This window comes from Eleginops maclovinus, chromosome 4, assembly GCF_036324505.1.
Source record: "Eleginops maclovinus isolate JMC-PN-2008 ecotype Puerto Natales chromosome 4, JC_Emac_rtc_rv5, whole genome shotgun sequence".
NCBI lineage: Eukaryota > Metazoa > Chordata > Actinopteri > Perciformes > Eleginopidae > Eleginops > Eleginops maclovinus.
The window spans coordinates 6,163,916-6,185,520 of record NC_086352.1 but is presented as its reverse complement, the minus strand read 5'-3'; the positions used below and the strand labels follow the sequence as shown (position 1 = coordinate 6,185,520).

At 40.9% G+C, this 21,605-nt stretch overlaps 1 protein-coding gene across 1 annotated transcript; it reads right to left on the bottom strand.

Annotated features, from left to right (window-relative positions):
* Positions 1-1,957: 1,957 nt before the first annotated feature.
* On the bottom strand, positions 1,958-17,205 carry LOC134863605 (aminopeptidase N-like). The gene is made up of 21 exons (XM_063882210.1): positions 17,038-17,205; positions 13,858-14,554; positions 12,986-13,128; positions 11,972-12,120; positions 11,744-11,870; positions 10,791-10,945; positions 9,810-9,923; positions 9,226-9,369; positions 9,005-9,070; positions 8,819-8,884; positions 7,995-8,167; positions 6,490-6,566; positions 6,272-6,405; positions 6,115-6,170; positions 5,458-5,605; positions 5,198-5,289; positions 4,997-5,107; positions 4,548-4,715; positions 4,202-4,342; positions 3,430-3,511; positions 1,958-2,833 (listed from the first exon to the last, which is right to left on the bottom strand). Exons 2-21 carry the CDS (start codon positions 14,457-14,459, stop codon positions 2,687-2,689), a joined length of 2,895 nt encoding a protein of 964 aa, XP_063738280.1. The 5' UTR covers positions 14,460-14,554; positions 17,038-17,205; the 3' UTR covers positions 1,958-2,686.
* Between the last annotated feature and the right edge of the window lie 4,400 nt (positions 17,206-21,605).

Sequence of the window (21,605 nt, the reverse complement as noted above, 5' to 3'; positions counted from 1 at the left end):
TACTCAAGTACAAGATCTGAGTACTTCTACTTTACTCAAGTACAAGATCTGAGTACTTCTACTTTACTCAAGAATAAAGTACTTCTACTTGACTCATGTACAGGATCTGAGTACTTCTACTTTACTCTAGTACAGGATCTGAGTACTTCTACTTTTACTCAAGGTCTGAGTACTTCTACTTTACTCATGTACAGGATCTGAGTACTTCTACTTTACTCAAGTACAAGATCTGAGTACTTCTACTTTACTCAAGTACAAGATCTGAGTACTTCTACTTTACTCAAGTACAAGATCTGAGTACTTCTAATTTACTCAAGTACAAGATCTGAGTACTTCTACTTTTACTCAAGATTTGAGTACTTCTACTTAACTCATGTACAGGATCTGAGTACTTCTACTTCACTCAAGTACAAGATCTGAGTACTTTTACTTTACTCAACATCTGAGTACTTCTACTTTACTCAAGTACAGGATCTGAGTACTTCTACTTTACTCTAGTACAGGATCTGAGTACTTCTACTTTACTCTAGTACAGGATCTGAGTACTTCTACTTTACTTAAGTACAGGATCTGAGTACTTCTACTTTACTCTAGTACAGGATCTGAGTACTTCTACTTTACTTAAGTACAAGATCTGAGTACAGCTACTTTACTCTAGTACAGGATCTGAGTACTTCTACTTTAAACAAGATCTGAGTACTTCTACTTTAACTCTAGTTCAGGATCTGAGTACTTCAACTTTACTCTAGTACAGGATCTGAGTACTTCTACTTTAAACAAGATCTGAGTACTTCTACTTTACTCTAGTTCAGGATCTGAGTACTTCAACTTTACTCTAGTACAGGATCTGAGTACTTCTACTTTAAACAAGATCTGAGTACTTCTACTTTACTCTAGTACAGGATCTGAGTACTTGTACTTCCTCTGCTCAGGTGGAAATCACAGAAAAGTCACCAGGAGAAAACAGAGCTTGGACTGCCCTCTAGCGGACCAACAGAGAACTACACCCACTAATATATAACCCAAAAATCCAGACCATTATGCACTAAAACCCATAGACTGTATATATAGATATACAGTCTATGCTAAAACCTATATAGCACACTACAGGAGGGGGAGCCCTGAACAGCACGATAGGGCTTCTTAAGACTACTGATATGAATAACACATTAGTGATAGCTGCTTGTGCATTGAAGTCTTTGCTTCATTATAACTTTCAATAAGCACACATTCAATATTATATGAACCAGCCTTAGATATAGCTTTCTGTCACTACAGAGCTCTGCAGTGTTCCTTCAGTGTTTGTTGATCGATTTAAGCTCATCTCTAACTCTTGCATGAATCATTTCTTCTCTTTTGGAGATGAATGTCTTTTTCTAGCATGTCTACGGAAGTGCAGGCCCACTGTGGAGCTCTGCACTCTGGATGCTATGACCCCCAGAAGGCCTGGATGTTCGCTCTGTTCCTCCAGACGTGAACAGCTTGTTGTTTGAGATGCAGCTCACAGTAAAAGTACAACTACTATGGTCTTAAAACACAAGTACAAGTCCAGCTGGGACCGGAGAGCTGGGTGACCTTCAGGATGTAAAGCTGGTCTCTGTCTCTGTTGTTGAAACTCACCTGAAATGTTTTCTGGTCTTATTTGAACAATGTGATCACATGACTCCTTCTGATGTCACTGTAAGCTAGCTAGCTAACGTAGCTAACCGAGTCATTTCAAATACTGACAAGAACACTTTCCATTTTCAAACGAGTATTAACTTAATATTTATATTGATATAGCAACAGTACTACAAGGGTGACTAAATCTAAGTTGATTTAAAGTATTAAAATATAGTTAAACAGTCTGGTAAATTCGGAAAAAACTGCCCTTAAAACCAGGAAAATTACAGTAATGATCTAAATAAATCTAAACGATATAATATAATACAAATATAATAAACAGTGTAGAGATGAATGGGAGTCGCAGGCAGTGTGTTTAATATGGAACTCCACAGGTTAATATCCATTTATTCCACACACTCACTGACACAACTTAACAGCCTGCTACTACGCAGCAATGAATGAATGGGAACAGCACCGGAACTCTTCAGTCCCACCCACTAACGGGTCCGTGGGGAAACACTCGTAACGCGTTCCCCACCCACAGCAACACAACGGTGAATCATGTCCCTCAATGTGTCGCCACAACAGTCAGGTTAATTCAGAAAATGATATCATGTTACTGCCGTTAAATATATAATTAAAAAGTCTAGTAAATTCTGAAAATAGTATGACATGACTGCCCTTAAATAAGGGAGATAACAATAAAAAATATTAAAAATGTAAGATTATACATTTTAAATGTTATCCTGAGGGTTACCCAAAATAATGTCTGTCTTCTTTTTGTTTCTCTCTAGGAAAAGCTGAATATCCTCATTCAAAATACTTTTTAGTGCAGTTAATACAAGAGATCACACTTTTGTTTGGTGACCTTTATTAAAAATCTTGAATTCCCTCTCAAATCTTTAAGGTGAGGACAGTATATACAATATTCAAACGTTCCTTTTTACATACAAAACCAGATTTAGATATCAAATGCTCGCTCTCCATAAACATTCCTAATGAAAACTTAACATTTTAAAAAGCTCCATCACCTACAGGACATTTATACATAAGGTTCCAGCTGGAGGAACGTCACAGTGTTTTAAATGGCATTTGTGAACCAGTCCAACACTGGTTTCTTGTTCACTGCGACCCAGTTCATGTTGGCCTTGGTTCTCTCCAGCGCCTGCTCCAGAGCGGCAGTGCCTGACCCGAACTGACCCGCGTTGTCTTCTTTAAACTGCAGCAACTGGAGAGAAAGGAGGGGGGGGGGGGGGGTTACTGGGATTCAATAACCATTATAGTCTTTATTGTCCCAATCCTATTCCCAACAAGCTCATGCTTATCAGTCCACATGCTACCAGAACCTTGCAAGCATTGGTCTAGTTATTAAAGAGGCCCTATTACGCTTCTTGGGGTGTTCCCTTTCCTGTAGGATGTGCTATAGGTTTTAGTGCATGTTAATGGTCTGCAGAGGCTAAAATCCCCTGTGTGGCCTCCATTGGACTCCTTTGATAACTTCCAGAACATAGTGACCTCATCGTTAATCACCTGCGCTTCTATTGGCTAACGCTCTGACACATTGTACTTGAGTAACCGGGCGAGATATCTCTAAGCAGTTGATCAATCACAACAGAGCTGGCCAGCTAACCAATCAGAGCAGCATTTTGGACATTGAAGCATGTAAACATGTCACAGTAGAGGCAACATATACAAATATGAACCTGAAAATGACTGTAGTAGAGCCCCTTCGTTATGATTTACTCACAAATTGTCTGTATTGAAGTAAACATGGTGCCATGACGGCCTACTGAAAATAAAGACAAATAGATAGAGAAAGCCTACCTGCTTATACTCAAACTCAGAGGAGAATCGTCTGGTCACTCCATTAATCAATCCTCCAAAGGAAAATGATCCACCACCATACCTGAAGAAAAGAGGCAAAAACAAGACAGGCTTTGGTAATTCTGCAAAAAATGGTTTGTAAATGTTTGACACAATACTATAAGTCTACAGCTAAGCTAGCAGCTCTGTTGCATATTCACAATCCTAATGTAGCGTGTTAGCATGTTATCAATAACAGCGGAGGTTAAAGGGAATATGTTGTCCTGAAAATGGGGCTAAAGTAAGAGTCAGATGATTTTAAAGTCACCAGGATTCTTCCTTTTGGCACTGTGGATATCTATCTAACCCCTCCACACTTTTGCCTAAAATAGCAAGATGATTAACTGTGACCTCCACCAGTTGAGTTAGAGCAGTTTTTCAACATTCGAGGAACTTCCTTTGGTGTATCATGGTGCATACATAATCACAGTAAGAGGTTGGGTTGTAAAATAAGAGAAAATAAATACTTTTTATTAATCTATTTTAGAACTATTGTAAAAAATAAATGTTCAAAGGAAATAAAAACACGTAAAAAGTAAGTATGAATTGAATAAAACTCAGAACATATAGCAGAAGATCTGAATTTGAAATGGAGAAGCTTTCCAGAACAAACCGAGGAAGATGCAAGGTTCCGCATGTGCTTTTGAGTAACCATAGTTCAAAGCAGGGGGATCCCAGACCGTATCGATGCATTACCATTACCACTTGATGGCTTATGCGTGGAAAAACTCACTCGTTGAATATGTGGCTCCATTTGGATCTGACAAAATCCCAGGCCAAAGGCTGACCGACGGAGTTACTGGCGATGGAAACGATGGTGGAGGTGGCGTCCTGCTTACGGATCTTGTTGGGGTCCAGGCAATATTCCAGATACCTGAAACACATTCACAGTGAGGACAAGAGCCTAATCTACCCCAGGACAACAACTGATTACCTGTAACACAATCAGTAACCTAATCTGTGTATCACAACACCGTTACAGCTATCCTGTTATTCCCCAACCCTGCATCATGCAATCGAAGCCTCTTGCAGGATTTGATTGCACAGACACAGACGGTTGCATGCTGCAGTGTTCTGACCTGTTGAGCAGCCAGGGCTGTTTGGTGCAGGCCAGAGCGGACATCAGTTTGTCCGCCTCTGTGGCGATGGTGGCGTTCTTAAATGCGGACCAAGCGAAGTTCCACTCCTTCACTCCTCCTGCTGCGATGGCACTGCAGTACACCGTGTACTTCAGGTTTGGACTGATCCTGGAGACAAGGAGGAGGAGCTCTGTGAGGGGACATCACTTACATATGTTTGTTGATATATATTATTACAGTAGACAGTATTTATTCTATTTTATATGGATAAACTTTCTTATTTCTGCACCCTTATGTCTTTTGTTTCTTTACTTCTTTTAGTAAGTTGCAACGTTGGAGTAAATCTTTGCTAATAACTTGGTGCAGCTATCGTGCAAGCCTTTGAGTCTTGAGTAAATCTATTACCTTCCACCCCTGAGGAAAATAAAGTGTGTGTTGTGTTAACATACTTGTTGACAGCTGGATTATTCATCCACTCTTGGAACCAGCCGGTGGTCAGCTCCTTGCAGCCGTCCACTCCTGTGCTGCAGGCCATGGAGATCGCATTCACCTGGTTATACCTGCAGACGGACAAGGGAGGAAACAAGGGTCAGACCATGAAAATAAGAGTGTTGGTAGGCGCGGTTTAAAACATGCGATAATATTCTTACTGGTCGGTGTGCTTTTCTGGGATGTTTTTCCAGTTGTCAGTGATATTTTTGAAGTGATTGAACAGAGGTTCGACCTGTTGCTTCAGGTAAGCCTGAGGAAAGACATTGGACATGTTTTGTTACTGTTTTACTCCAGAAAAACGTGTCATCAGCATTGCATATCAATATGCATTCACATACAGATACATTTAGTTTCGGGGACGAGCATTTTAATCAAATGACTGAAAAACCATTGCCGATTTTGACCGTTTGTCACTAACCTGCATGGCTCCGTACACCTCGCTGCGGTCAAACATCAGGAAGTAGTAGTTCAAGCTGCGCCGGGCCGTCTCCCAGGGCATGTACTCCACCTCTTTATCCAGGAACATGGTGGTCCTCAGAGCCAGAGTGGTGTTCACCACCTGCGCTCTGAAAATACCAAAAATAATTACTCAGGTTTTTCTTCTTGGAACAAATTGTGAGAAGAGCCGATACTTAAGACACCGCCTGTTTAACAATTGCATTAATTCAACCATTTGACTCATTGGAAGTCAAAAGGTTCAACTCATTTAAAGTAAAAATGACATTAAAATATTGTATTTGTAAGCAGTTTTAGGAAGTGTTTGTTGTCATTGACAGGCTGTAAATACATCAAATTTAAAGCCTGTTAATTAACATTTAAGACATATATAACATTGTGTTTTTGCTTTTATAGAAAGCCGTCATTCCGTAAAAACCTGGTCCTTAAATAGATAAAATAAATACATATTTACGTCACAATTTCATAAATTATTTGTAGTTTTTATAGTTTTACTATATATATATATATCTTTTTTGTGTAATCTGCAGAGCACTTTGGGTTGCATTTGGGTAAAAAATGTGCAAAATAAATGTGCTTTGAAAATATTTAAACCCCCTTTGCAAAAACACGGACTCACCTTGCGAGATTAAAAGCGTCATCGATTATCTGAGCTCGGTTAATCACTGGAATATCCTGGAAAGTGAAAGAAGGATTGAGTTTGAGTGATTTCAAAGGCATTTTAGAACACAACAGAAGAACTGCAACATCATTCCCAGCAGGGGGTTCGACTGTACCTGATGTTTGGAGCTCAGTTTTGCCAGGAGGCGCTCCCAGTTTTGAGAGTCGTAGTTGACTCTGTAGAAACCCTTCATATCAATGTTCGCCACGAGCCACTCATCACCACTGGTAGTCAGGTTAGCGTTTGTAGCTGTAGGGACAGATATCAGAAATGAATCAGAGGTGGAATAAGTACTCAGATATCGTCTTTGCAATGCTCTTTAATGAATCCTACCTTCTTTGTTAAGAAGCCAGTACGACTGTTCAGCTGCTCCAGTCTTTATCCAGGTAACGGGAACAAACCACTCATAACTACATCCAGAGAAAAGAAGAATATGCATTTCAAAAACAGAGGAGGGAAGAAGCAGAGGTGGGAGGAGTACTCAGATCTTGTACTTGAGTAAAGTAGAAGTACTCAGATCTTGTTCTTGAGTAAAAGTAGAAGTACTCAGATCTTGTACTTGAGTAAAGTAGAAGTACTCAGATCTTGTACTTGAGTAAAGTAGAAGTACTCAGGCCTTGTACTTGAGTAAAGTAGAAGTACTCAGATCTTATTCTTGAGTAAAAGTAGAAGTACTCAGATCTTATTCTTGAGTAAAGTAGAAGTACTCAGGTCTTGTTCTTGAGTAAAGTAGAAGTACTCAGACCTTGTACTTGAGTAAAGTAGAAGTACTCAGATCTTGTACTTGAGTAAAGTAGAAGTACTCAGATCTTATTCTTGAGTAAAAGTAGAAGTACTCAGATCTTGTACTTCAGTAAAAGTAGAAGTACTCAGATCTTATTCTTGAGTAAAGTAGAAGTACTCAGATCTTGTTCTTGAGTAAAGTAGAAGTACTCAGACCTTGTACTTGAGTAAAGTAGAAGTACTCAGATCTTGTACTTGAGTAAAGTAGAAGTACTCAGGTCTTGTACTTGAGTAAAGTAGAAGTACTCAGGTCTTGTACTTGAGTAAAGTAGAAGTACTCAGGTCTTGTACTTGAGTAAAGTAGAAGTACTCAGATCTTGTACTTGAGTAAAGTAGAAGTACTCAGATCTTGTACTTGAGTAAAGTAGAAGTACTCAGGTCTTGTTCTTGAGTAAAGTAGAAGTACTCAGGTCTTGTACTTGAGTAAAAGTAGAAGTACTCAGATCTTGTACTTGAGTAAAGTAGAAGTACTCAGATCTTGTACTTGACTAAAAGTAGAAGTACTCAGATCTTGTACTTGAGTAAAGTAGAAGTACTCAGATCTTGTACTTGAGTAAAGTAGAAGTACTCAGGTCTTGTACTTGAGTAAAGTAGAAGTACTCAGGTCTTGTACTTGAGTAAAGTAGAAGTACTCAGATCTTGTACGTGAGTAAAGTAGAAGTACCAGAGTGTAGGAATACTCTGTCACAGTGAAAGTATTCTAAATGTTCCTCCAGTGAAAGTAGAAAGTACTCTCCTCTAAATGTACTTAAAGTAGCGACAGTAAAAGTAGTCATTGTCTGATTGGTCCATTTCAGAATAATATCTCTGATATGTTTTATAATGATTGATCATTAAAGTGTTCTCAGAGCTGGTAAAGGTGCAGCTAGTTTGAATGGCTTTGTATACTGCAGGGTAGCTGCTGGATTTACTGCAGGTGAACTAAAGTCTGATTTAAGGGGGATTATATTTACCATCAGTAATCCTAATCTGCCTAGCAACTAAAGGGATTAAATAAATGTAGTGCAGTAAAAGTGCACCATTTACCTCTGAGTTGTAATAAGTACATTTCTTACTTGAACTCTGAGGGCCGGTCTACTACAGATTCTGGGTCCAACAGAAAATGCTTCTGGGTAATTTTTCCAGTCTGGGTGCTGATGGTGACGACGGGGAAGCCCATCTGCAGGATCCACCGGTTCATGATGACCTCGACTGAGGCTGGCAGCACAATGCTGGAATTATCGACCGCCTGAAAGGAAGAAACGAGGATTAGTAGTTGTCTCAATATAATGATCAGTGTTTCCCAACGCCCAAAACAATGTCCTTAAATGTCTTGTTTTTTTCCTCAGTTAACAGATATTGAGTTGACTGTCGTAAAGGAGTAAAGAAAACACAACATTTTCACAACTAAGTATCTAGAATGAGAGAATTCTGACCCGAATTAAAACCAGTTATTGTTTATCAGAATTGTTAGAAATGTAATCGCTATATTTTAAAGCAAAGACAACAAATATACATAAAAAATGATGAAAACACACAAATAACTCAGAGGGATAAAAGAACTAAACTGACTGTGGAATATTGTGGAGACTTTACAAGCTACCTAAAGAGCTAAATATTGGTGTCAGGAGGTGGAGACCAAAAATGGAGCAAATAGGAGTCTAAATATTGGACTACATTGGACTGAACTGACTGAATTGCCAATGTTTTCCTGCTACTGGATCTGCGAATAGGAAGCAGTTTGCTAACACACTTCAGCATCGTGAACGTTATAATCTGATCTGCTTTGTGTTTACAATTGTTCCACTGCCCTCTTGCTTTAATGAGAATGCATATATTATTAGAGCTTTACAAGAAGCTGCTTTGAGGAAAGTAAGCAGTCGTGACGGTGCTAACTTACCATTTGCAAGTGCCTCCAGAGGTCTGTGTAGACTGCGTTCTGGTACTTGAACTCCTCTAAGTATGTCTGCAGACAGAAAACAATCAATAGTTTGACTCTAGTCGGTGTGATCAACAATCTTTAATGCAGCTCATGAAATGGTGATATGACGATATTAAAACAACTACATTTACACTGCTTACTCACCTGGAGTCCTTTGGAGAAGACGTCCTCTGTGATAAACTCTGAGAGCATCCTGAGGACAGCACCACCCTGTGGTGAGACATACACAGTACAGGTGAATAGGGTAAAGAAATCACAAATAAATATCACAAATATTCCTGCCTTAGTACTTGTTTTAGTTTAGTAAAAGTGAACCTCTTTTATGGTGCGATTTGGAGTTTGCAATCCTTCGAAATATAGCTCACCTTGCTGTACGTGATGGAGTCGAACAGCTCGCTGATCTGCTCTGGCCTCTGGACGTCCTCCTCTTTGGATGAGAGCGGATGGGAGGAGGCCAAGGCGTCCACACCCATCACTCCAATGATCTCATTCAGGACTATTAAATCTGTCTGCAAAACACACAGAGAAAAGCTTAGAAGCAATTTCTCGGGGTGACTGGATCTTTTTCACAAAAACAGTAATGGAGTGCTATTGGGGTTTACTGTGCTCAATTTCAGATTCATTCTTGTATTTTGGGTTTGTACAAGGACATTTTTTTTAATCATAATTCTCATGCTGTCTGTCAGAATTTACATGTATTGCCTCTGAAATACTCAGACTTTTTTCTAATTCAGATGGGGGAGGGATTTGTAGGTGAGGGTTGGTTGATGTGGTGGGAGATGAAAGGCCAGTGAAGTTCTTTGAGGACTGCCGATGTGGTGCCATGATTTGGTGTGTCTGAGGAGTTTGGCGGCTGCATTTTGTACCAGTTGGAGTCTTAATACACTCAAGTTAAAACCTTCTTCTTGATATTTCTATGGATGTATTTCTGCAAGAGAAGAACACTCACCATTTTCCAGGTGGGTTCAGCGAAGTTGGCTCCGAGATACGAGACGTAGGTGGCGAAACCCTCGTTCAGCCACAAGTCGTTCCACCAGCGCGTCGTCACCAAGTTCCCAAACCACTGTAAGGACACATCTGTATATTACTGGGTTTGTGAAGCTAAAAACACTTCTGGTTCCCTCTTAAATTCATGTCTGGTTGTTGGCCTGAAATAAGCTGATGAGATTTTTGCTAACAAGTGTCTGAATGAGACGACTAAACGTCATCATGCCCAACATTAGCCTCCTTTAGCTTAGAGCCTCCTTTAGCTTAGCGGTGGTGACGTGAAGTCATGTGACCGTGCTGTAGTTCCTTTATAGCCCAACATTAGCCGCCTTTAGCTTAGCGGTGGTGACGTGAAGTCATGTGGCCGTGCTGTAGTTCCTTTATAGCCCAACATTAGCCTCCTTTAGCTTAGCGGTGGTGACGTGAAGTCATGTGACCGTGCTGTAGTTCCTTTATAGCCCAACATTAGTCGCCTTTAGCTTAGCGGTGGTGACGTGAAGTCATGTGACCGTGCTGTAGTTCCTTTATAGCCCAACATTAGCCACCTTTAGCTTAGCGGTGGTGACGTGAAGTCATGTGACCGTGCTGTAGTTCCTTTATAGCCCAACATTAGCCGCCTTTAGCTTAGCGGTGGTGACGTGAAGTCATGTGGCCGTGCTGTAGTTCCTTTATAGCCCAACATTAGCCTCCTTTAGCTTAGCGGTGGTGACGTGAAGTCATGTGACCGTGCTGTACTTCCTTTATAGCCCAACATTAGCCTCCTTTAGCTTAGCGGTGGTGACGTGAAGTCATGTGACCGTGCTGTAGTTCCTTTATAGCCCAACATTAGCCACCTTTAGCTTAGCGGTGGTGACGTGAAGTCATGTGACCGTGCTGTACTTCCTTTATAGCCCAACATTAGCCTCCTTTAGCTTAGCGGTGGTGCAATGTGTGTGTTTATTACCATGTGAGCGAGCTCGTGGGCGATGACTGTAGCCACCCACTCCTTGTCCCCGTTGGATGAGACCTCAGGGTTGAACAGCAGGGCGGTCTCTCTGTAGGTGATCAGACCCCAGTTCTCCATGGCTCCCGCACTGAAGTCCGGCAGAGCGATCTGGTCTGAAAACAAATGGAGGGATCAATACAGGTCATCTTTTATAACAACAGCTAAAATAAGTAAAAATCATTAAACATTACCACAAAGGGAAGCTACACAATTACACACTTGGAGAGCCTAGTTGTGTAGATGCTGTTTGTATTCATGTTGTATCTCTAGTATTTGTATTTCTTTCAGTGATTTTGTCGTCTTTTATGTCCTTTTTTTGTTTCATTTGTTACTTTGTTATTTTTTGTATTTGTTTAGGTTGTTTTGCACATTTCTGTAATGGTTTTGCGTTCGTTTCCTGGTCAATGTGTGTCTCTTAATAGTCACTTAGTGTGTGGCGTTGACCCTTTTGTGGTCATTTTATGTCTTTCTATTGTAAATCTTTGTCTCTTTATAGTTGGTTTCTATCTCTGGGGTCCTTTTGTGTCATTTGTTGTCTATCTTAGCCTATTATGTTGTGTATATGGTTGTATTTTCTCCACTTTGATGTGTCTTCTTTGTCATTTTGTTTCTGTTAATAGCCATTGCGCATCAATTTGTAATGGTTGTATGTCTCTTCATTGTAATTTTGTGTGTTGTTTTGGGTATTTTTATAGTATCTCTGGTAATTTTGCACATTTTGACATTTATTTTGTGTCTCTTTAGTGTTGCTTTTGTTGCTCAGTCTCTTTCTACTCACTTTATCGCTTTTTGTGGTTAATTTGAGTCTCTTTCTACGTGTCTCTCTGCGTCACAATTTCTAATTACAGGCTGGTGAGGCCCCTGTCAGAATAGGGCCTTGCATACAGTATGTTTGTATGTGTGTGTCATACCTGACTTCTTAAGGGGGTAAGGAGATTTGTAGTAGTCCTGAAAGAACTGCAGTATGGGTCCAGTCTTCTCCAGAGCGTAGTCTCCCTGTTTCGCCTCTATGGCCTTCCTGCGAGCCCAGATCCTGATCTGCACACAGACAGGTTCATCACAGAAACTCCACAGAGATACGTTTACATCAGTCCAGCAGAGGGCAGCATAAATACACCGAAAACATAGAAAATAATTACCAAGGTCTCTGGTTTGGGGCCGCCGGCTGGTTTGGTGATGAACGTGAATTCACAAACGACAAAAGCCAGCAGGTAGGTGGACATGATCTCTGTGGGTTCAAAGCTGGTCATGGTCCAGTGCTCTCCTTCCAAAGTGACGTTAACAGGTTCTGTGTGGAGGAAACACAAAGCAGACTCATTAAATATGAAGAAATGTACAACACCTCACTTTCAGAGAACTTGTATCTATTGACTGCTTACTTCTAATGCTGCTGTAACAAAACAGTTCCTTAGTTAGGGAACAATTAAGTATATTTAAAGAGTCCTCTCCTGCTGATGTTCAGGTGTATATCAGTATGTAGAGTCTCTACTTTAAAGAGTCCTCTCCTGCTGATGTCCAGGTATATATCAGTATGTAGTGTCTCTACTTTAAAGAGTCCTCTCCTGCTGATGTTCAGGTGTATATCAGTATGTAGAGTCTCTACTTTAAAGAGTCCTCTCCTGCTGATGTTCAGATGTATATCAGTATGTAGAGTCTCTACTTTAAAGAGTCCTCTCCTGCTGATGTTCAGGTGTATATCAGTATGTAGTGTCTCTACTTTAAAGAGTCCTCTCCTGCTGATGTTCAGGTGTATATCAGTATGTAGTGCCTCTACTTTAAAGAGTCCTCTCCTGCTGATGTTCAGGTGTATATCAGTATGTAGAGTCTCTACTTTAAAGAGTCCTCTCCTGCTGATGTTCAGGTGTATATCAGTATGTAGTGTCTCTACTTTAAAGAGTCCTCTCCTGCTGATGTTCAGGTGTATATCAGTATGTAGAGTCTCTACTTTAAAGAGTCCTCTCCTGCTGATGTTCAGGTGTATATCAGTATGTAGTGTCTCTACTTTAAAGAGTCCTCTCCTGCTGATGTTCAGGTGTATATCAGTATGTAGTGTCTCTACATTAAAGAGTCCTCTCCTGCTGATGTTCAGGTGTTTATCAGTATGTAGTGTCTCTTCAAAGGTGACTGCATTGGACATTGAAAGGATATCCCACCGTAGCTGAGGGAGTTGGACAGAGCGACGGTGTCCCGGGGGTGAATGAGGGTCATGTGGAAGACAGCTTTCATCGCGGGCTCGTCGAAGCAGGGGAACGCTTTCCTGGCGTCCGTAGGCTGCATCTGAGTCGTGGCCAGAACTCTGAAAAAAGCAGAAATAAACAGTCAGGATTAACAGAGGAAGTCATTACCTGCAGAAACTCTCAAACAATAATATAACTCCTGCATATCCACTTTATATGGAAGCCCTAAAAAGACAAATATTGTATCTTTCAGCAGTAAACTAAAACGTGTGAAAACGTTGTTTGTTGCTGTAATACTCATTCCGGCCACCAGAGTGCACCACTACCCCGTGACCTTAATTGGATTTAAAGCATCCATGAGTTCTTCCAGGTAAGTTTTAAGAAAGACATGCAAGGGATGTTTCATAACTTGTAACATTGAATATGTTTACACTGAATGAATGGTTTGGATCTCACAATTTATTCACCTTAACCAACTCCGGTACTTAATGACCGGTGAAATGAGATCTCCATCTTTAGAGTCTCTAAGCTAAACTAACTGCCTGTTTTCAGAAAAGACAGCATTATCAATCATCTCATCTATAATGCAATGAAGAACATGAAGTCCTGAAATGCCTGAAATATATCCGAAATGTTTTGGGCATAATTCTCGAAACTAAACCAACATGTTTAAAATATAGAGGGTTAAATATATGTATACAACTCAAACTGTGTTTAAATATATGTCTGTACGATTATAAAGGTCTTTCAATCTTGCATTACTACAAAGACCAATTAAAACATATACATGTATTTTCCCATTTTATCTTAAACAATTTGGAAGAAAGAAATTTAAGAGAACATCCTACTTTTCCACGCCGTCCTCAAAGTACACGCTCCGGTAGAATCCTCCCAGGTCGTCGGCTAGTTCTCCAACGAAGTCGGTGAAGAGTTCGTATGAGCTGCCAGCCTTCAGTGGGCTGCTGAGCTGCACCACCAGGTACTGGGTGGGGATCACCGGCCAGGTCTTCTTCAGGCCGGGCGCAGTGGCTCCATTGAGGCCCCTCAGCTTGACGAGAAACCCGTCGAAGCTGGTGAGGTTCAGCTTGTTGGAGTGGATGATGATGAGGTCTGTTTCCTTCACACATCTGAACACCACCGAAGAGTCTCCGCTGAAGATGTAGAGGCCGTTAGTGCCGCGCTTCAGACGGGGCCTCAGCGTGACGTTGTAGGAGACGGGAGCAAGGGATGCTGGGAGTCTGTAGAGATCCCAGGGCTCTTTGGGGCCCGAGGGGGTGGTTGAGATTGGGGGGCTGGTGCTGGGGCTGGCGGTGGATGTAGGTTTCATTTCATTCTTGGACTTCTCCTGAGCGTAGACCACCGACAGGGCGATGATGGTTGCTGCAGCAGCGACGGCTGCCACCGCACAGGTGACCGCTAATGCTTTGCTGAGGAAAACCCCTTTCCCCATGTCTCCACCAGAGAAGAAGAAGACAAGAGGGGGGAACTGGTTGCTATTTAAGCACTGACCTGTTTAGATTCTGGCCAAAGTTAATGGTTGATTACCTGGGTGGGGACAACAGCAGAAAGTCCAATCACTAGGTGGTAAAACGTCCCTGAGATAAGAGAGGATCCATTGTATTCTGTGAACTTTATACCTGCATAATGGCTCTGAATAAAGGCCCTCTTCAGGAGCGGGTCCGTGCTTTCTCTGCTTATTCAGTACCGTCAGTTGTGTGGTAGTGGAAATACAATTGGACTGTGTGTGTGTGATCTACAACCTAGATCTACAGTAGCTGTCTGATAGGACAGAAGCGTAGTGAAATGGATTAAATGTGGGTTTATAAATTGTGTTTCGTCTCAAATGTTGTGCAAATTCTAACTTTGGTTTTGTTGACCCAAACTGTTCAACTGGAAGCATAATTTTCAACGTCAACACAATTTGCATGGAAATGTCTGACTTTCATCAGAACATTTGGTCTAAAAACAGAAGATCTAGGAAACCATTTGGCAGTTTGTCTCTTGCCCAATAACATGGAAGCGGAACAGAGCGAGTGACCTGATGAGTCAGACATAATCATAAGCTACTTGTAGAAACTTTCCTCATCCTTTAAGTGATGTCAAGTGATATGAGTCAGACACTAACAACACGTCTCTACAGGCAGCTTAGTCCTACATCACGATGATTTAAGCAACGATAATGCTGTGTTGTCAGCCAGCTTTCTGAGCCAAACAATCACTGTGTTTAGTCTGTTGGATGGAGGTAAACACACTCCAGGCATAAAAAGACACAGACAGGTGCAATTCAAAAACAAGTGTGCAAAAAACACATGCCATATGGAAACATTACTAAAAGCTGCAGAATCGAAACGCTGCATGAAGCTCGAAACGCAACGGGGACGCTAAAGAGAGTCCCACAGCTGGGACCCGAGCGCTGGGTGATGTTCAGGATCAGAAAGCCTGTCTCTGTTGTTGGAAACTCACCTCAAATGTAAGTTTTATGGTCTTATTTTAACAACATGATCACATGACTCATAGCTAACCGAGTCGTATTATTGAACATATACTGAAAAAACGTTAGAATTTGCAGCTTTTTGTCTTTGCTTATGCAGCTCTTTAAGTAAACCCAGGAGGGTAGCTAGGTTTGGGTGGGCTTAGCCAGAGGTGAGGTGGAGCTGTGTGCGTGCTAATGCGGGCTCTACAACTTTTTTGGGGCCTCTTTTTTAAGGTGTGGGGGGGGGCACCTGCATGGTAGTACAATAACCGGGAACTCAGTTGGCATGATGGTGGAGAAGTAAGGCTGGGAGTTTTGCACTGAGCAAAGCCACTACACCCCAGAGTTTTGTGTGCTGGTGGCGTCTTCAATATATTCTTCAAGTTAACCAGGTCCATGTTACCTAGTCTACACGTCCTCTAGGGGGGTCCAGGGGCATGTTCCCCCAAGCAGAGTTTCTTTAAAGTGCATTGCATGCATCTGGTGCACTTTGAGAGCAACATTAAGAGGCTAGATCTAATAGAATGTTGTGGTCTTGGTAAAGGGAGGGGGCACAACTCTCAACACTGATATGAAAAATATATCAATCAATCAAGGTCGATAAATACCACAACCAATGACAATTAAGAGAAATGTTTTCATTTTGAAAACTTTTGAGACGTGAATTCCTGTTTTCTTTTTTCTTTTTTCAAAATGTTCATTTGGGTGGGCTTTAAAACATTTTAGTCGAGCTGAAGCTGAAGCCCACCTAAACTAGGCCTAGTGACGCCACTGAGTAATCCTTTCTTCTATGGAACAGTTTTTGGTTGTTGTAGTGCGTTTGATATCTATCGGCCACTGAAGATCCGGAGATCAGCGCACTATCCCACTGCGCCACAGCCTCCCAATGATGCAAAACATGTACGACGATAATTTTGCTTCTTGTGTCGACATGTGCTTATCCGAGGGGCACACACACAGGGCAGACCTGCATCATGTTCAGAAAAGCGGATTTCTTTGATGCCACACCTTTTCCTTTCCCTCCCAGATCATCTATTGGTATCCTAACCTGGGAACACTTCTAAGGCTGTGTGGAAAGCATGGATTTATTTTAAAGAGATAAAAACAAATAAACTACAGTTCCGTTTCAAATGGTTCCTGTTGGCCAGTCGCAAGAATGTAAAAGAAAACACCTGAGGCTAGAACAACTTTTGGCTTAGTGCCAAACGGGCAATTTCTTACTGGATGAAACACCGTTATTGGGTCCTGTATGCAATTATTATAAAAGATTCTTGGTTCCATCAGAACTGCATTTAAAGAGGAAGTCCCTGACAAAGTAATGCATTGTCTAGCTTGGTAACTGTCAAGAAAGTGGTTGAAATGATCGTCATAATAGCGTAAGATAAGAGCATTTTGATGTCTAAAAACCACTGATATAACTCTAAAGATCAAGCTTTCAAAAGCCACTTTTTGGAACAGATGTTATTCTTTTGCTTCAACACCCCAAAATAGCAATGAGAACATTTCTCACCAAATTACAGTGTGACTGAAAGACATTAATGAACATTTTTCTTACCATTATTTGACTTTTGATTCAGACACTTTAGCATCTTTGTCGTTGAGGAGTCAGATCGTAAAGCATAGCCTCAGCACGTTAGATCTCCCAAGTAATGAGTCATCTCTCATGTAAAGATGTGTCCTGAAGAAGTTGTTGAGGACAACTATTTATACCAGGTCAGGTCAAATGTGATGGGGGGTGTTACCTCCCCAGTAGATCCAGAACAAGTCTGTCCGGATAATGCAACAGAAGATTGCACAACCGTCAAAACACAGAATTCACACGCTTTCCTCCCGCTGGTGAACTTGTTAAGTCTTGTTTTATCAGGAAAATCAATTTGAGTTTGAACCCTTTCCCCGGAAATAGAAAATAACTGTGTGTATAAATCTAAAGGGTGTCCAGTATTTAAGAAAGTAGCTCATTAATGAAGTACCTTCTTTTATATCAAATCTTTGTCAGTGCAAGTAGAAGTACTCACATCTTGTACGTGAGTAAAAGTAGAAGTACTCACATCTTGTACGTGAGTAAAAGTAGAAGTACTCAGGTCTTGTATTTGAATAAAAGTAGAAGTACTCAGATCTTGTATTTGAATAAAAGTAGAAGTACTCAGATCTTGTACTTGAGTAAAAGTAGAAGTACTCACATCTTGTACATGAGTAAAAGTAGAAGTACTCAGATATTGTACTTGAGTAAAAGTAGAAGTACTCAGATCTTGTATTTGAATAAAAGTAGAAGTACTCAGATATTGTACTTGAGTAAAAGTAGAAGTACTCAGATTTTGTACTTGAGTAAAAGTAGAAGTACTCAGATCTTGTATTTGAATAAGTAGAAGTACTCACATCTTGTACTTGAGTAAAAGTAGAAGTACTCAGATCTTGTATTTGAATAAAAGTAGAAGTACTCAGATCTTGTACTTGAGTAAAAGTAGAAGTACTCAGATTTTGTACTTGAGTAAAAGTAGAAGTACTCAGATCTTGTATTTGAATAAAAGTAGAAGTACTCACATCTTGTACTTGAGTAAAAGTAGAAGTACTCAGATCTTGTATTTGAATAAAAGTAGAAGTACTCAGATCTTGTACTTGAGTAAAAGTACAAGTACTCAGATCTTGAGTAAAAGTAGAAGTACTCAGATCTTGTACTTGAGTAAAAGTAGAAGTACTCAGATCTTGTACTTGAGTAAAGTAGAAGGTTTTCAAGGTTTTCAAGGTTTTATTTGTCATATGCACAGCAGATACAGCGTATATGTTGGCAATGAAAATCTTATGTCGCGTGCTCCTCCAACAACTCAACATGCATGGTGCAAATAAGATAATAAAATAGTGCAAAAGAGAGAAGAATATTTACAATATTAACAATAAAGATTTGAGGATGTGAAATATATACATATGTGGAATACATTGAAAGTATTTAAACACTTTACACTGTTGAATGAGGAGGTATGGACAGATGCATATATTATGTATAGCAGATGTATATGGCAGATATGTATAATATATATATATATATGTATGTGTGTAAAAAGATGTGAGTAGACATTCACAGAGGTCAGGAGTTCAGCAGTCTTATAGCCTGTGGTATAAAACTGTCTCTGAGTCTGGTGGTCTTGGTCCGGATGCTGCGGTACCGTCTGCCAGACGGCAGCAGACAGAACAGATTGTTGCTTGGGTGATGGGGGTCCTTTAATATCCTACTGGCCTTCTTCCTACACCGCTGGGTGTAGAGGTCCTCCATGGATGGCAGCTCCGTCCTGGTGATGTGCTGAGCAGTTTTCACCACCCTCTGTAGAGTCTTACGGTTGAGGGCGGTGCAACTGCCATACCAGGCGGTGATGCAGCCAGTCAGGATACTCTCGATGGTGCACCTGTAGAAGTTGCAGAGTATCCTGGAGTCCATGTTGAACTTCCGCAGCCTGCGGAGGAAGAAGAGCCGCTGTCGAGCCGTCTTGGATATGACCCTGGTGTGATGTGTCCATGTCAGGTCCTCACTGATGTTTACCCCGAGGAACCTGAAGCTGCTGACTCTCTCCACAGGAGTCCCGTCGAAGGTGATGGGTGTGTGTGCCTCTCTCTGCCTCTTCCTGTAGTCCACAATCAGCTCCTTTGTTTTGCTGACGTTGAGATGGAGGTTGTTGTCCTGGCACCAAGATGTCAGGGCTCTGACCTCCTCTCTGTACGCCGTCTCGTCGCCGTCTGTGATCAGGCCGATGACGGTCGTGTCGTCAGCAAACTTGATGATGGTGTTGGAGCTGTGTGTGGCCACGCAGTCGTGCGTGAACAGGGAGTAGAGGAGAGGTCTGAGCACACAACCCTGAGGGGCTCCGGTGTTGAGGGTCAAGGTGGAGGATGTGATGTTCCCCATCCGCACTGCCTGGGATCTGCCCGTCAGGAAGCTCATGATCCAGTCACAGAGGGCGCTGTTGAGCCCAAGGTCCCTGAGCTTAATGATGAGCTTGGAGGGCACAATGGTGTTGAATGCTGAACTGTAGTCAATGAACAGCATTCTCACATAAGTGTTCCTCTGGTCCAGGTGGGGGAGGGCAGTGTGGAGGGTGAGGGAGATGGCATCATCCGTGGACCTGTTTGCTCTGTAGGCAAACTGCAGGGGGTCCAGTGAGTCAGGGAGGGAGGAGGTGATAAAAGTTTTGACGAAGAAGTACTCAGATCTTATACTTGAGTAAAGTAGAAGTACTCAGATCTTGTACTTGAGTAAAGTAGAAGTACTCAGATCTGGTACTTGAGTAAAGTAGAAGTACTCAGATCTTGTACTTGAGTAAAAGTAGAAGTACTCACATCTGGTACTTGAGTAAAGTAGAAGTACTCAGATCTTGTTCTTGAGTAAAGTAGAAGAACTCAGATCTTGTACTTGAGTAAAGTAGAAGTACTCAGGTCTTGTACTTGAGTAAAGTAGAAGTACTCAGATCATGTACTTGAGTAAAAGTAGAAGTACTCACATCTGGTACTTGAGTAAAAGTAGAAGTACTCACATCTGGTACTTGAGTAAAGTAGAAGTACTCAGATCTTGTTCTTGAGTAAAGTAGAAGAACTCAGATCTTGTACTTGAGTAAAAGTAGAAGTACTCAGGTCTTGTACTTGAGTAAAGTAGAAGTACTCAGGTCTTGTACTTGAGTAAAGTAGAAGTACCAGAGTGTAGGAATACTCTGTCACAGTGAAAGTATTCTAAATGTTCCTCCAGTGAAAGTAGAAAGTACTCTCCTCTAAATGTACTTAAAGTAGCGACAGTAAAAGTACTCATTGTTTGATGTAGTGGAGTAGAAGTACACCATTTACCTCTGAATTGTAATGGAGTACAAAGTAGCAAAAACATGGAAATACTCAAGTAAAGTACAAACACTTCGCAACACAGTGAAGTGTTTAACGTCTGCTCATAAAGATCAGTATCTTTGGAGACTTTGTGTTTCATATGAAGCCCAGCCTAGATAGCCAGGTGATGTAATTAGGTAAAACTCATGGGAAAAAACACATAAACATCACACAACTGTTTCCATGGGACGTGCAGAACTCCCTGTTCACCTTTGCACCGAGAGACCCTTGACGCTTATTTTTAACGTCATACAGGAAATAACAAGTGTGTAAAACAGCTAATCAGCTCCTGTTGTCTCCTTGAACTGTCAGAGACATAAACAGAGAGGATAAAGAAATGACAGCATGTTAGGACTGATTCCCAAAGAAGTTTAGTCCTACACACAAAGAAATATAATTACTTCCACACATTACTTCCCAATTTCAATACCTACACTTAAATGAATATAGATTAACATATCCACAGGTGTTGAGTAACGTAAAGTACATTTACTCAAGTACTTTAGTTAAGTACAATTTTGAGGTACAATTTAGTACTTCTACCCCACTATATGTATTTAATACCTTTAGTTGCTAGGCAGATTAGGATTACTGATGGTAAATATAATCAGCCCTTAAATCAGACTGTAGTTCACCTGCAGTAAATCCAGCAGCTACCCTGCAGTATACAAAGCCATTCAAACTAGCTGCACCTTTACCAGCTCTGAGAACACTTTAATGATCAATCATTATAAAACATATCAGAGAGATTATTCTGAAATGGACCAATCAGACAATGACTACTTTTACTGTCACTACTTTAAGTACATTTAGAGGAGAGTACTTTCTACTTTCACTGGAGGAACATTTAGAATACTTTTACTGTGACAGAGTATTCCTACACTCTGGTACTTCTACTTTACTCAAGTACAAGACCTGAGTACTTCTACTTTACTCAAGTACAAGACCTGAGTACTTCTACTTTACTCAAGTACAAGACCTGAGTACTTCTACTTTACTCAAGTACAATATCTGAGTACTTCTACTTTACTCAAGTACAAGATCTGAGTACTTCTACTTTACTCAAGTACAAGATCTGAGTACTTCTACTTTACTCAAGTACAAGACCTGAGTACTTCTACTTTTACTCAAGTACAAGATCTGAGTACTTCTACTTTACTCAAGTACAAGACCTGAGTACTTCTACTTTTACTCAAGTTCAGGATGTGAGTACTTCTACTTTTACTCAAGAACAAGATCTGAGTACTTCTACTTTTACTCAAGTAC